The 12,942-nt window shown below is 54.2% G+C and overlaps 1 protein-coding gene and 1 non-coding gene across 3 annotated transcripts in view; both read right to left on the reverse strand.

Annotated features, from left to right (window-relative positions):
• Window positions 1-3,085: 3,085 nt before the first annotated feature.
• TRNAE-UUC lies at window positions 3,086-3,157 on the reverse strand. The gene has a single exon. It is a non-coding gene; the product is annotated as a tRNA-Glu (tRNA).
• A 290-nt stretch (window positions 3,158-3,447) lies between these two features.
• Window positions 3,448-12,942, reverse strand: part of COL23A1 (collagen type XXIII alpha 1 chain) — a 382,617-nt gene continuing 373,122 nt past the window's right edge. For both annotated transcript variants that reach the window (XM_043912439.1, XM_043912438.1), the window contains 10 exons: window positions 12,263-12,325; window positions 11,910-11,966; window positions 11,618-11,644; window positions 10,617-10,679; window positions 10,479-10,532; window positions 10,270-10,296; window positions 7,366-7,419; window positions 7,010-7,096; window positions 5,056-5,094; window positions 3,448-4,615 (listed from right to left, as the gene is read on the reverse strand). In XM_043912439.1, the coding sequence (XP_043768374.1) occupies window positions 4,613-4,615; window positions 5,056-5,094; window positions 7,010-7,096; window positions 7,366-7,419; window positions 10,270-10,296; window positions 10,479-10,532; window positions 10,617-10,679; window positions 11,618-11,644; window positions 11,910-11,966; window positions 12,263-12,325 (474 nt within the window). In that variant the 3' untranslated portion in view covers window positions 3,448-4,612. The remainder of the gene's footprint in view (window positions 4,616-5,055; window positions 5,095-7,009; window positions 7,097-7,365; window positions 7,420-10,269; window positions 10,297-10,478; window positions 10,533-10,616; window positions 10,680-11,617; window positions 11,645-11,909; window positions 11,967-12,262; window positions 12,326-12,942) is intronic.

Consider the following 12,942-nt stretch of genomic DNA (forward strand, 5'->3'; position numbering starts at 1 on the left):
AGATTCTAACCATTCGGCCACCAGAGAAGTCCCCATTTTAACATTTTTAAGTGTACAAGTTCAATGGCATTAACGGCATACACTCAGGTGCATCCAGGACCACCATCCATCTCCAGAACTTTTTCATATTCACACACAGAATGAAGTTTCTTACTTTTAAATGTAAAGCTGAATTAAACTTTAGGTATGATTCTTGAAAAAAATTCCTCCCAGATTAACCAAGGAAGTTTGCTTATGGCGTGTACTTTTTTTCTGAGGGCCAAACCCCCCTCCCTGTATGTGAAATGTGGTCACTGGTTTTCTCAATGGATCTGATCCTCTTCTTTGGTAGAGAGACCCATAGATGTCTGTACATCATGCAGTTCCAGCTTTGTATATGTAATGTGTATGCTTGTGGGCTTCCCAAGTGGTGCTAGTGGTAAAGAACCCACCTGCTGATACAGGAGACATAAAAGAAGTGGGTTTGATCCCTGGGTTGGGAAGATGTCCCTGGAAGAGGGCATGAGAACCTACTCCAGTATTCTTCCCTGGAGAATCCCATGGATAGAGGAGCCTGTGGGCTACAGTCCATGGGGTTGCAGAGACACGACTGAAGCGACTTAGCGGGTTGGCAGGAGTATGCTAGTGTGTACGTGTTTGTGTGGCAGAGGGAGTCTGAGAGTCTTGTGAGGGCCTGTCTTTGGCCCTGTCTTGAGCCCAAACATAAGCCTGTCTTGTGACTCAGGACAGCTCAGAGAAGTCAGGTTACCTCAGGAACTTTTCCAGCTTTGAGGAAGAGGGCGAGAAGGCCACAATCAGGCCCAGCTCACATCTCACCCACTCCTGGGATGTCCAGAATCAGGAGGGTGGAAGTCAGACCAGGACTGGCCATTTCCTGGGCTGAAAGTATCTACAAGAGGGGCAGGACAACACAAGGAAGCCTCCCCTCTTCCTGCTCAGAAAAGCCCACTCTTTTCTTCCTCTGGCCCCATACTAAGCACTCCTGTGCCCATTCTCTCATGTCCGACCTTTGAGGTGGCATTGGAGGCCAGTGGGGCAGGGAAAGAGAGGAAGTAGCTGGGTTAAGATTTGAAGCTAGGGCATGTGTTTCTCAACGCAGGCAGCATTGGCATTCTCACTGAGATGGTTCATCAATGGGCCGGACTGTCCCTTGCATTTCAGATGTTTGATGTGCCTGGCCCTACCCACTAATGCCAGGAGTGTCCCCCAATCATTGTGGTAACCAAAAGCAAACCATGCATTTCTGGTAGTATTCTAGGGATCAGGAGGACGGAGACTGGGGTAAGCCCACTCCTCTCTGGCCTCAGCTTCATCTGCAAAAGGGGGAAGTCATTTTTGTGACTAGTTTATATGCTATGGCACACAGTGGGGCTCCAAAAATGTGTTCTTTTGCTTTTGGAAGGGGTAGTTGGAGGCACAGCTGCCCTTCTTGGCAGGGGAACATGAGGTCCCCAGTCCTGAAGCCTCAGTTTTAAGGCAGCGTGCTCCTTGTGTCTCTGCTGGGACCGCAGCAAGTCAATCACTCTTGTATAGTCTGTTGCCCCTACCCCAAGCTCTTGGAGGACTCTGCAGCCTCTCCATTTTGAAGTTTGCAAAACCTGAGAATATACAGCACAAGGCCAGAAGAGGGCAGCAATGGACCATGAATGGCCCTGTCCTGCCCAAAAGAGCAGGAAAGACCCCCCACCTCCGGCCCCCCACCCCCCCACCCGCCAGGTATGTGGGGAAGGGGGAACATGTGGCTTCTACTCTCATGAGGTTCTGCCCACCCAGCATCATGGTGCTCCCCATAGACTCCATGCTCTGCCAAACAGTTTTGGAAAGAAACTGGAAGACATCCAAGAACCTTGGTTTGATGCCCCAAGCCTGCTACCGCGTCCTGACTGTGCATCCCTGGGTAGGGGACTAACTCCTTGGAACCCCACTTTCCCCACATGTAAGGCAGAAATAGTGATACCAACCACATACGCCCTTTACAGGTTGGTGAGGGGATCCAGTGAGTTACCTGGGTGGTGTGATATACTGTGTTTAATCGCTTAGTCGTGTCCAACTCTTTGTGACCCCATGGACTGTAGCCAGCCAGGCTCCTGTGTCCATGGGATTCTCCAGGCAAGAACACTGGAGTGGGTTGCCATGCTTTCCTCCAGGGGATCTTCTCAACTCAGGGATCGAATCCAGGTCTCCCTCATTGTAGGCAGATTTTTTTACTGTCTGAGCCACCAGGGAAGCCCAAGAATACTGGAGGGATGACTGACAGAGATGTGTGCAGTGATGCTGGAGCTCCAAAGGACACCTGGATGTCCAATGGTCTCCGTCAGTCATCACAGCCCCTCTGTGTTTTCATGTTACTGACTTCCCTGGTGACCCACACGACTGGCTGAGCAGCATGGCCTGCCATTTATTCCCAGCAACTGAGGGAAGCAGGGGCAGAGATTTGACTTATTCCTTCTCCTCAGCCAGCATGTGGTTGGACCTGTTTTGTTAGTTAGGAGGCTACATGGTGGGGCCTGAGGGTACTGCTCATACCATGGCCTCCTTAGGCCTCAGTTCTTGGAGGGAGAAGGCTGGGATACCATCATGGCAGGCCCCGTCATGTGCCTGGTTTTGCCACTTGAGAAATGGGTACACTTGCTGGACCCCTCTCTCAGGATTAAGGACCAATTGGGATGTAGAATTTTCTAAGATGGCTGAAACAAGATCTCCTATCCCACATTTTCTCTTTAAAATATGACATCGACAGTTTTCCCTTGAATTAGGGTGAACCTCTGATTCTGGCAGGAAGTAATACCGTATGACTTCTGAGGCTTGGTTGCAAAAGGTGACACAGACTCCATCTGGCCCGCCTGGGACATTCACCTTGGGAATCCAACAGCCTTATGGTGAGGAAGCCCAGAACACACAGAGGTGTGCTGGCCATCAGAGGCCAGCCAACATCAACTACCAGATGTGGGAGAGCCTGAGTGACAGCTGCTGAATTGAGCCCATTACTCCCAGAACTATAAGACGGAAATAGAAAGAATCTTTTTTTTTTTTCTTGGTTTGTTTGTTTGTTTTTGGCCATGCTACGTGACTTACGGGATCTTAGATCCCCAACCAGGAATTGAACCCAGGCCTCAGCAGTGAAAGTGCCAAGTCCTCACCACTGGACCACCAGGGAATTCCCAAGGATCATTATTTTAAGGCAACAGATTTTGGGGTGATTTGTTATGCAGTAGTCATGGCTCATCAGATCAGAGAACACACAGGGGCTCAGTGACATGGGTGACTGGACAGAGGGCTCAGCTGGTATGTTAGCAGGGCTGGGCCTTGAGTCTGTGTCTTCCTCACTCCAAACCCCATCTTTGCCTTGAGCCTGAAATACTTATTCTGGTTTCTGGAGGTGGCTCTGGCCCAGGGAGAGTTCTCTTATCCCTCCCCACACAGCAATGACCAAGCTGAAACCTCACCTAGGGATGGCCCTAGGGGCAGTCTGCAAGGACAGACATACCCAGACACACATTTGTGATTTATTACATACAACAACATCCATCTACACAGAGAGGGGAGGCAACTAGTCGGTCTGGAGCTGGTGGCTGGGGCCCCTTGTCAGAGGGGGGGGAACCTCTTCTCAGAGCGTCACCGGCTGAGGGCACAGGCTGCCTACTCAGACAGGCGTGGAAGAAGCCCTGAGGCTCTTTTCATTTGCATAGCTCACTCAGAGGACCCATTTTTGGCAGGCTGACCAGAGATCCCCTGGGTGGGGAGACTTGGGGTCATCGAGGCCCAGACTCTGAGTTGGCGGTCCATCTGCTCAGGCTGGCAATCCCATCACGTCCCTCATGTGGTGGGGGTGCGGTGAAAAACAGGAAACAGTAGACATTCCAGCCTGGGACCTCCGCCTTCGAGGATCACAGGGCTCCCTGCTGCCGGGTCCACGTGGTGCTGATCACAGAGCCTGGCCTTCACTCCTGGCCAGAGGACACCTGTTCTCACAGCAGGCAGGCTGGTTCCTGAGGCCTGCGACACTCGATGGGAGCTCAGCCCGCTTAGGTTGCTTCCCACAGCTCCAGCTATGAGTGTTGGGTGGGAGTCCTGCCCTGGTGAAGCCAGGGCCCAAGGGGGCCCAGAGTGGTGGGCAGCTGGCTGTGGCTGAGTGCAGAGGCCAGAGAGGCCAAGATCAGTTGTGTCTGCTATTCATGCCACGAGCCTTTGTGGATGGCATGGCTCCGGGTCTCCAGAGCTTCAGAGGGCAGGCTGTTGCAGGGCAGCAAAACACCCGGAGTCTCTGCTCTCAGTCTCTGCTTTCGGTCGAAAGCCCAACCTGGCCTCTCTGCAGCCTCTCCTGAGCCAGGCAATTTACCTTCATCTCATCTCCTTCCTGGGAAAGCCAAGCCCCGAGGGAGCCCCAGAAGTACACAGCGCCCCCAGGGGGCCTGTCCGCTTTCCTGCCAGCTTCACACACTGATTGTCCTGGGGCTAGGCTGGGCACACTCTCCGATGTTAAAAGGCTCCGATGTTAAAAGGTATCGGTGATGCATCCCGTGAAAAAAGATCAATATATTACTGTTTTGTTTTTACAAAAATTAAAAATGTCCATATGGATCTATACAGGTTGTAAACTGCGTGCTCAGGATCACTAGAAAAAGGGAGAAAGACTAAAGGTGAGGAGGGAACTGGGGGGCCCCAGAAGCCCTGCCTCTGATCTGGGTATCCCTGTCCTGCCTATTTCCTCCGGAAGAGGTATGGCCCCCCAGTCCTCTCATCCCAACCTCCTGAATTCCACCCTCTCTTGGGGCGGGGGAGGGACAGTATGGACAAAGTCCCAGGGGCTGATGGCTTTGCCCTGGCTGGGCCAGGGCTTGAGTGAGCCCTGTATGACCAAGAGGGTGGTTTGCTCACCACCAGGATCACAACCCCGGGCCTTGGGGCACACGATGGAAGAGTCAAATCTAGGGTCACTCGGGGAGACCTGGCTGTTCCCTCACGATGTAGGGAGCGGCAGGAACACAGCCCCAGGGTTCCCTTGGCTCCCCCACTCCTCCTAGCTTGCCCTGGAGACTCGTCCCTGAAAGTTACCTTATGCCAGCAGCCAGGCACAGGCAGTCCATCGGGGCCCTGGAAAGGAAGAAGGTTTCAGTGACAAGGAGGCAGGGCTGGTCGGCACCTCCCTGTGCTCCACACACTCCTGCCCCGGGAGGAGCTGAGGCCACTGGACCCCACTGAAGCAGGGCCTGAATGCCTGCCCTGTCCACCGGGGTAGTCAGGTCATGGGACATGATAGCCCCCCTTGGTGCTTCTTCTAAGCATGCCCCCATGGACTTTGCTGGGACACGAGTAGCTGTGGACGGAACCAGGACACCACGGAGTATAGGGCATCGTGCTAGACATCCCCAGGCCAGAAGCAGGCCTGGCCCTGGCCTCACTGAGCACCTGTATGTCTTTTTGTCTGGCAGCTGTGATGGTGGTTCTGGCAGCTCACCCTGTGGTCCTGAGAGCTTTCAGACATGTGTCCAGGAATATCTGAAGGACAGTCCAGGAAATGGGATTGCCTTTTGGCCTGTCCTGGTCCCTGTGTTTGGATCTGAGTAGCAGACAGGATGGGCTGAGGTCAGGGTGGACACTGGGGTAGGGTGGGGAGGTGTGTGTGTGTGTGGGGGTGGTTGGAGTGCGGATAGTCTGGAGGCATCAGACACAAGCAGGTGGCCTGGAGGTGGAGAGCTGGTGATGGACCAAGGCTGACCCGTCAGTCAGCCTAGCATCCCTGGTGGACGCCATAGTGGACAAGACTTCACTCTGTTCTGAAGCACAGAGGCAGACCATGGACACGGGGGAGCACGCCCACCACCCCCCGCCCCGCCCCAGCACTCTCATGCATCCCTGGGGGCTGAGGCTGGGACCCAAGGGGAAGTGGGGAGGAGGGACAGAATGGAAAGGAAGGCAGGGCAGGGCCGCGGGCACAGGCAGCAAAGAAGGCCCAGCACAGCAGAACACACAGCACACAGCAGGCCAGGCTGCGTACCGCAGGGCAGGCTCCACCGCCCCTGGCCAGGCCCCTGGAACCTGGCGCCCCTCGCCTGCCTCGGCATTTAAGATTCTCCTGTTTCAGAGACAAAGGCTTAATGACTTGGAGGGAAGTCTTGACCCAGGGCCTGGGGCTTGGGGCCTGGGCCGCCCTGTCCCCCTGCTGTCCCTGGTCCTTTTAGTGTGCGCTTGCCTCCCCCCTGCTCTTCCTGTTTTTTCCCATTGCCTCCTCCAAGCCATCTGGAGGTAGGGATTAGAACCCCCGTTGCATGGATAAGGAGACTAAGGAACAGAGGGCTAAATGACCCATTTGAGGTCAGAAGATTGGACTTTGGGGGTCCCTGGCCCTGCCCCTCTGGAAGGGGATACACAACATGGCTCCTCCCCCCTCCCCACAACCCCAGCAGAGATGGGGGGATGTGAGTAACTGGTGAGGTTCAATATGGAAACTCAGTTGTTTTTCCTGTCTTTTCTGAGTTCCACTGGAAGAGTTTGACATGGAAACCTTCCCTGCCTTCTAGAAGAGGAGGACTAAACTTTGGTTATCTCAGATATCAGGTCTGGGGGGCCACAAGAAGCTGTGGTAAAAAAGCAGGAAAGGAGAAAGGCTGTGAGGGGAAAGGGCTTTGGAACACGCGGAGGAGATGCAACGGGTGAATGTGCAGCTACCCAGACCAGCACAAGCCTCCTCTGGGACAGGACAGACCCTCAGAGAGGGAAGGGTGGTTCCATCTCCCTTTAGGTCCAAGGAAGCTGAGTAAAGAGGAGCAGTGACGTGGCAATCAGACTCCATCCTTGACCGGGCTTCCATCTTCTAGACGGGGTGGGTCCCTGGGCCTTGCCCATGGAGGGGTTACGACCAGAGCGAGAGGGATGGTAGAGATTAGAGGGTAGCCCCAGCAGTGTGGACACCCCAGAGCAGGGCCCACGGGGCCTCTGGGACTTGCAGCTGAGCTCCGAGGACTGCAAAGACCTGGGTTGGGGCCTCCTATGTCTCACCAACACGTACCACAGGACATGGCTGGTCCAGGCCTGGGGGTCCCGGCTCGCCCTTCTGGCCTTTCATTCCTTTCCGACCCGGGACACCGCGATCCCCCTGGGCAAGAAGGAAGATGGGGTGTGATGGCGGCTGCCAGGCCCAGGGCGCCTCCAATGTCCCTCAGAGAGATGGGCCTCGGGCCGGCAGCCCCCTGCCCTGCTGCCCACAGACCAGCCTCTCCAGCCTTCCTCTCCCCACCCACCCCCGCCTTCTCTCTGCTGGCTTCCTGCCTCCATGTCCTTTCCTTTCCACCTGCTCCCTCCTTCTCTTTGCTTGCCTCCCTCCTTCTCTCCTCCTGCCCCTCACTTTCTCTCCACCTCCCCCACCTTCTCTCCACGCTCACTCCGGTCTCCTTTTTCTCCTCGAGGTCCAGGGAAACCCTGTCAAAAAGATTAAAGGTTAAACCTGACAATGAAGTTTGAGGTGTGCTCTGGTTATCTCTTCATCTCTCTACCTCTCTCACCCACCTCTGCCCCTTCCCTCCACACATATCCATGGTACAAGCTGGACCATCCCTGGCTCCTAGGGGACACAGATGCTGGGTACGAGGATGATGCAGAGAAAAGCCTGGTTTCAGGACACTGGCACGGCTTCCTCCAAAGTAGAACACCACTGCTGTTTCCGGGTGGAAGCCCTCAGGCAGAACTGCTAGCAAAGAGCTTTGTTTTAGGTCAAGTCAGGTGCAGCAGACACTAGCCCAGGCTTGGCTGGGGACTGAGACACAGGAAGCCCATGGAAGTTTATATCACCATCTTTAGCAGGCCAAGAGATGGTGCTCTCTGTTCTCTGCGCTTGGCTGAAACTCTTATGCACCGACCTACCCATCCATTCATTTGTTCATCTCTCCCTCTTCCCAGTCAACATTTCTAAGCATCCACTAGGAATTGGGCTTTAGGCTGACTGCTGAGGGCAGAAAACCAGATTTGATGAGTTCCCTCTTAGGCGGCACTAGTGGTAAAGAACCCGTCTGCTAATACAGGAGACATAAGAGACCTGGGTTCGATCCCTGGATTGGGAAGATCCCCTGGAGAAGGGCATGGCAACCTATTTCAGTATTCTTGCCTAGAGAATCCCATGGACAGAGAAGCCTGGTGGGTTACAGTCCCTGGGGTCGCAAATAGTCAGACATGATTGAAGCAACTTTAGCATGCACACTCTTATATTTATTATGCTGTTTATTTTCTGTATCTTCTGATGTATTGATATCATCAAAATCTTGCTGGCTGGGGAGAGGCTGCCTCTCCTAGAGGTAGCCAACCCTTAGATATAGCAAAGAGCTAGGCAGGGAGCATGCTTTTCAGATGTAAACCAACCAATCCTGGAACAACCTCCTCCATCTAACTTACATACCAAGTCAATATTTTCCCTGCCCCAAATCATCCCAGGGCCAGGTAGCAGGCAACTAGAGACCACCCTCAGAGCCCAAAGCCTGCCAGGATTATTCAAACAAGCCAATCCTAAACTGTTGACTCTGCTTTGCCTTGCTATCCCTAGAGAAATGCCAGTAAAATCCCTGCCCTAAGTTTCTCCCCCACTCCTTTCCGCCTGTCAACCAAAACTACTATGTCTCCATGTGGTCCCATGTGGGGCATGCCCTTTCCTTGAGAACTGTAAGCAATAAGCTCTTCTTTCAAAGGCATTTGACCTGTGTCATCACTAAGTCACTTCCATAAGTTAGAACCCCGCAGGTACAAAGGTACAGAGCTTAACATGACGGGCAGTGGGGTGCAGAAGATGATGATCAATACTCAGTGATAGAGATCTGAACCAGACACCATGGGGTATCAGGAAGAGGGGCTCTTCTGTCCAGGTGTGAGGTCAGGAAAGGCTTCCAAGCAGACTCCCCATTTCAGCTGGGCCCATTGGAGTGGGTTGACTTTTTACTCTGGCCTCACCATGTGGCATGTGAGATCTTAGTTCCCTGACCAGGGATCAGGATCAAACCCCTGCCCCCTGATTGAAGTATGCAGTCTTAACCACTGGACCACAGTGGCCACAGTATTGGGGGCATAGAGTCCCTTTTCTCCACCACTACTGCCTCTCTGGGTCCACAGCCTGAGCTGGATTCAGTAGTGTCTTCTTCTCCTGGAACATCAATGGAACCCTCCAGTCAGAAACTCAGCCTAGAGTTCTTCCTCTTCCTGTCTGTAATAGGAAGAACAGGTGAGTGTAGGGTGACACTTTCTCCCTAAAGTTTAGGGTAGGCACCAGAGTCCTTGCAGCCCTACCTGCATCTGGTCACCATTTCCCTTGAAATAGCTATCTGATTTTCCTGGGAACCACTCTCCCTTCTCACAATTCACCAACTCTACCCCCAGATCCAGGATGGAGCATTATGAGCAGGTCTGGCCAGTTAGGGAACCGCATTCTTATGGCCAAGTGACACTTCAGCATTGGCCCAGCTGGGGCTGATGACCGTTGATGAGATTTTTTTCTCAAAGAGTAGAGAGTGAGGCAAATGCCTTTCTCCAGGATTTGGACTTAGAGGGATGCAAGTTTGGAGTCCTTGGCTCCATCTCATCATCAGGTGGAAATTCGAATGATTCAAGAGGAAGAAGAGACAAGAGAGGATAGAGGTTGGGGTGTGTTGACATACTTGAGCCCTGGATCTATACGTCACACATATGGGTTTTTCAGTTATGAGTTAGTTTAAACCAGTTTAACTTGTGTTTCCCGTCTCTTGCAACCAAAATATACTTGATCCAATCAACACTGGATTAATACTTCTCCTCCCCTCCTTCTCGCAGTACTGCCATAGCTGAAGCCTTATCATCTCTCACCAGGATATTGCAACATGCTCCTCATTGCTCTTCCTACCTCCCTACTCCAATGGATCCACTCTCCATCCTCGATCATCCTCGATCTGTCATCTGTCCAGCTATCATCCATCCATCCACCATCCATCATCCATCATTCGCTTACATCCATCACTCATTTACATACCATCCACCCATCCTTCCTCTACCCATCCCTCCACCCACCCATCCTCCCTACTCTATCCGTCATCCACCATCCACTCAACCACCCATCCATCCATCAAGAAGGCACCTACTCTGGGCTATGTGTTGGATTTGGCACTGTGGACATGGGTGGAACCAGTCAGTTGTAGTCCCAGCCATGGGGAATGGGGACACATCCAAGCCATCCAGATCAAGTTTCTGTATGGGCAGCATGAGGGCAAAAGTTACACATGGGAGAGACCCAGCCACAGTGGGTGGTGAGCTACTTACATCTAGTCCTGGCTCCCCGGGTCTGCCCTGAGAAGAGACAAAGAGGAGATGTGAGGAGGCTGAGAAGGAGGTGTTGGGAACACAATTCACAGTCCTGCGAATTGTCCACAGAACCTGAACTCTGGCCCCAGGGACCAGTGAAGCGCAGGGGTTGAGCCCCCAGGACTGAGTGATACCATAGTTGGGGGGCATTAAAGGAAGGTGGTTACCTTCTCTCCTTTGGTTCCTGGCAGCCCAATAAGGCCTGGTGGGCCAGCTGGCCCCTGGGTGGAAAAGGAATGTGTCAAGAGTCATGATTGTTACAGAAGTTAGCCCCGCTAAGGATGATCAAGGCTCATGACACTCACAGGCAGGCCGCTGGGTCCTCTCTCACCCGACGAGCCCTTCTCTCCCTTTGCTCCATCCAAGCCCTGGAAGCAAAGGGGAAATACCAGTTAAGGGGGCCAGAGAGATGGCAGGACAGGAAAGCCTGGGGCCTGACCGGGAGGTGAGGTGTGCAGGGCAGAGGGACAGACTCCAGGCTCTGACAGGCCTAGCCCCGACTTCCTTCTTGTGCAAATATCAGAATGTGGGTGTGCATGTTTTATCTTTTCTTACACATGGGCTTTTTCAGTAATCCTGGATGGTGGGTTATGGTCACATGCATTTCACAGATGAGGAAAGAGAGGTACAGAGATGGGCAGGGACAGGCCCACTTGCACAGGCAGGAAGTGGCAGGGCTGAGCAGCCACCGGGTTTCTGAGTCCCCGTCTTGGACCTCATCCCTGACAGCAGCTGTTTATTCTAAACATGATCTGGGGAGGCCTCGGAATAAAACAGAACCAGAAGCCACACATCTGCTCAAGCTACATGCTCGGCCCCACTCAGCTCTGGGATTTCATGACTCTGAGGCCCCGCTTGGCCTCTGAGCTGGGGGTACGGAGATGTGGGCTCCCCCAGGGTAAACGAGGGAGATGCAGTGAGGCCAGCTGGCCTCCCTGGGTGAGGGACACGGGCAGACCACACTCACAGTTTTAATTGGAGAGCAGAGGACACAACGTTATGTAATATACACCAAAGCCAGGACTTTGTATCCAGGCTGTGGGCAGTTGAGAGACAGATGTGCGCTTGAGGGGTGAAGAGGGGAGGGGGCAGGGAACAGAGAGGCTGAGTGTGGGCTGGGGAGCACCAGCTCTGAAGACGCTGGCAGGGGCTTGGGAATGGCCAGGCCATGGGAAGACGCGGGGCTGGTCCGGGGCCGAGTGTAGGGCCGTCACTTTGCCTATGAGCAAGAATTTGGGGGAACCAGCCAGGCTGTGAGCCTGCAGCAAGCAGGGGGCTGGGCTCTCATCCATGTTTCAGAACTCACCTTGGGACCCTGCATCCCCTGAAGGCCCTGGAGGAGGACGAGAAAGCCCCAGATTAGAAACGCCATGAGGCTGGGTCCAGACCTCCCAGCCAGGCCCTCTTGCAGCAGCCACGGAAGCTTCCAGGCCACTCACTGGCCCTGTGGCCCTGAACTCTGGCCTCCCAAGCCCAGACCTGGACTCTGCTCGGCTTGCCTTGATGTGTCTCCTCCCCCCTGGGGTATCCTGTTGTCCTCTGGGCCTAAGCCCGCCACCCTCTCCACATCCCAGCTGCTTCAAGCCAAACTTTCTTACCATGGGGCCTGGGGGACCAGGAGGGCCTGGGGGCCCTGGTTCTGCTATGATCTGGGCCTAGGAAGGGTCAGAGGTGGATTAGTTGTCCATTGCCCCACCACCCCTCACTCACCCACACTTGAGCTCATCAGACATTAGAGGAGCACTCCCTGGGTGCTGGGCCCTGAGCTCCACACTGCCCCCAGGAGGCACTGTGGTGGGAGGCCCAGTGCTGGCCTTGGGTCCAAAGATGGGCCTGAGGCCTCCCCTCCCCCTCCCCCACTGCCCTGAGCTTGGTCAGGCCAGGTGGCCCTGTGACCCAAGGCTCAGGGCCCCAGCCAGCCCTCAGCAGAGACCTTCAGCAGCCCCCTTACCAGGCTCTCCTGTAGCTTGTCAGATGCCGACTCTCCCTTCTCTCCCTTGGGGCCGTTGGCACCCTGCAGGACAGGATGGCCTTGAGCCCTTTCTGTCACCAAAATTGCCACCCACTGGGCTCAGCACCTCCCCTTCCTTCCTCCATCAAGCAGTGCATCTTCAGGAGCTTTCCCTAAATCAGTGGGCATTCAGAGAGCACCTTAACAGCAGTATAAGTTGCTTCCTGTGGGGCAGCCAGGAGCTCTAGGAGCAAAGACCCGGGGTTCAAATCCTGGCACCAGCTCTCTAGCCGAGTGAGCCTCGTGGATGGACAATGGACGTGATGTGGTGGCAGCTCTTCGCATCTGGCCACGCGTGACAAAAGCAATGATAAAAATGATGATGACAGTGGGTCGCTATTCTCAGCCCTGGCTGTGTGTCCCTTTGTGGGAGGGGGAGGGTATTGCTCCCATTTTAGAGCTGAGGAAACTGAGGCCCAGGGAGGTTAGGTCACTTGTGCTGGGTTCCAGAGTCAGTGAGATGGAGCAGGATGCAAACTTGGGCTGTCAGAGCTCCCCGTCTAGTCATCTGCCATTAAGCGGGGCCTCCTTATTTCACCTTAAGGAGGCCTCTCGATGTAAGTGGTAGGTCTGTCTGCAGGGGAGGAACTGGGGGCTCCGAGTCAGGGCATCCCAGCGGT

Source organism: Cervus elaphus, chromosome 9 (assembly GCF_910594005.1).
Source record: "Cervus elaphus chromosome 9, mCerEla1.1, whole genome shotgun sequence".
Lineage (NCBI taxonomy): Eukaryota > Metazoa > Chordata > Mammalia > Artiodactyla > Cervidae > Cervus > Cervus elaphus.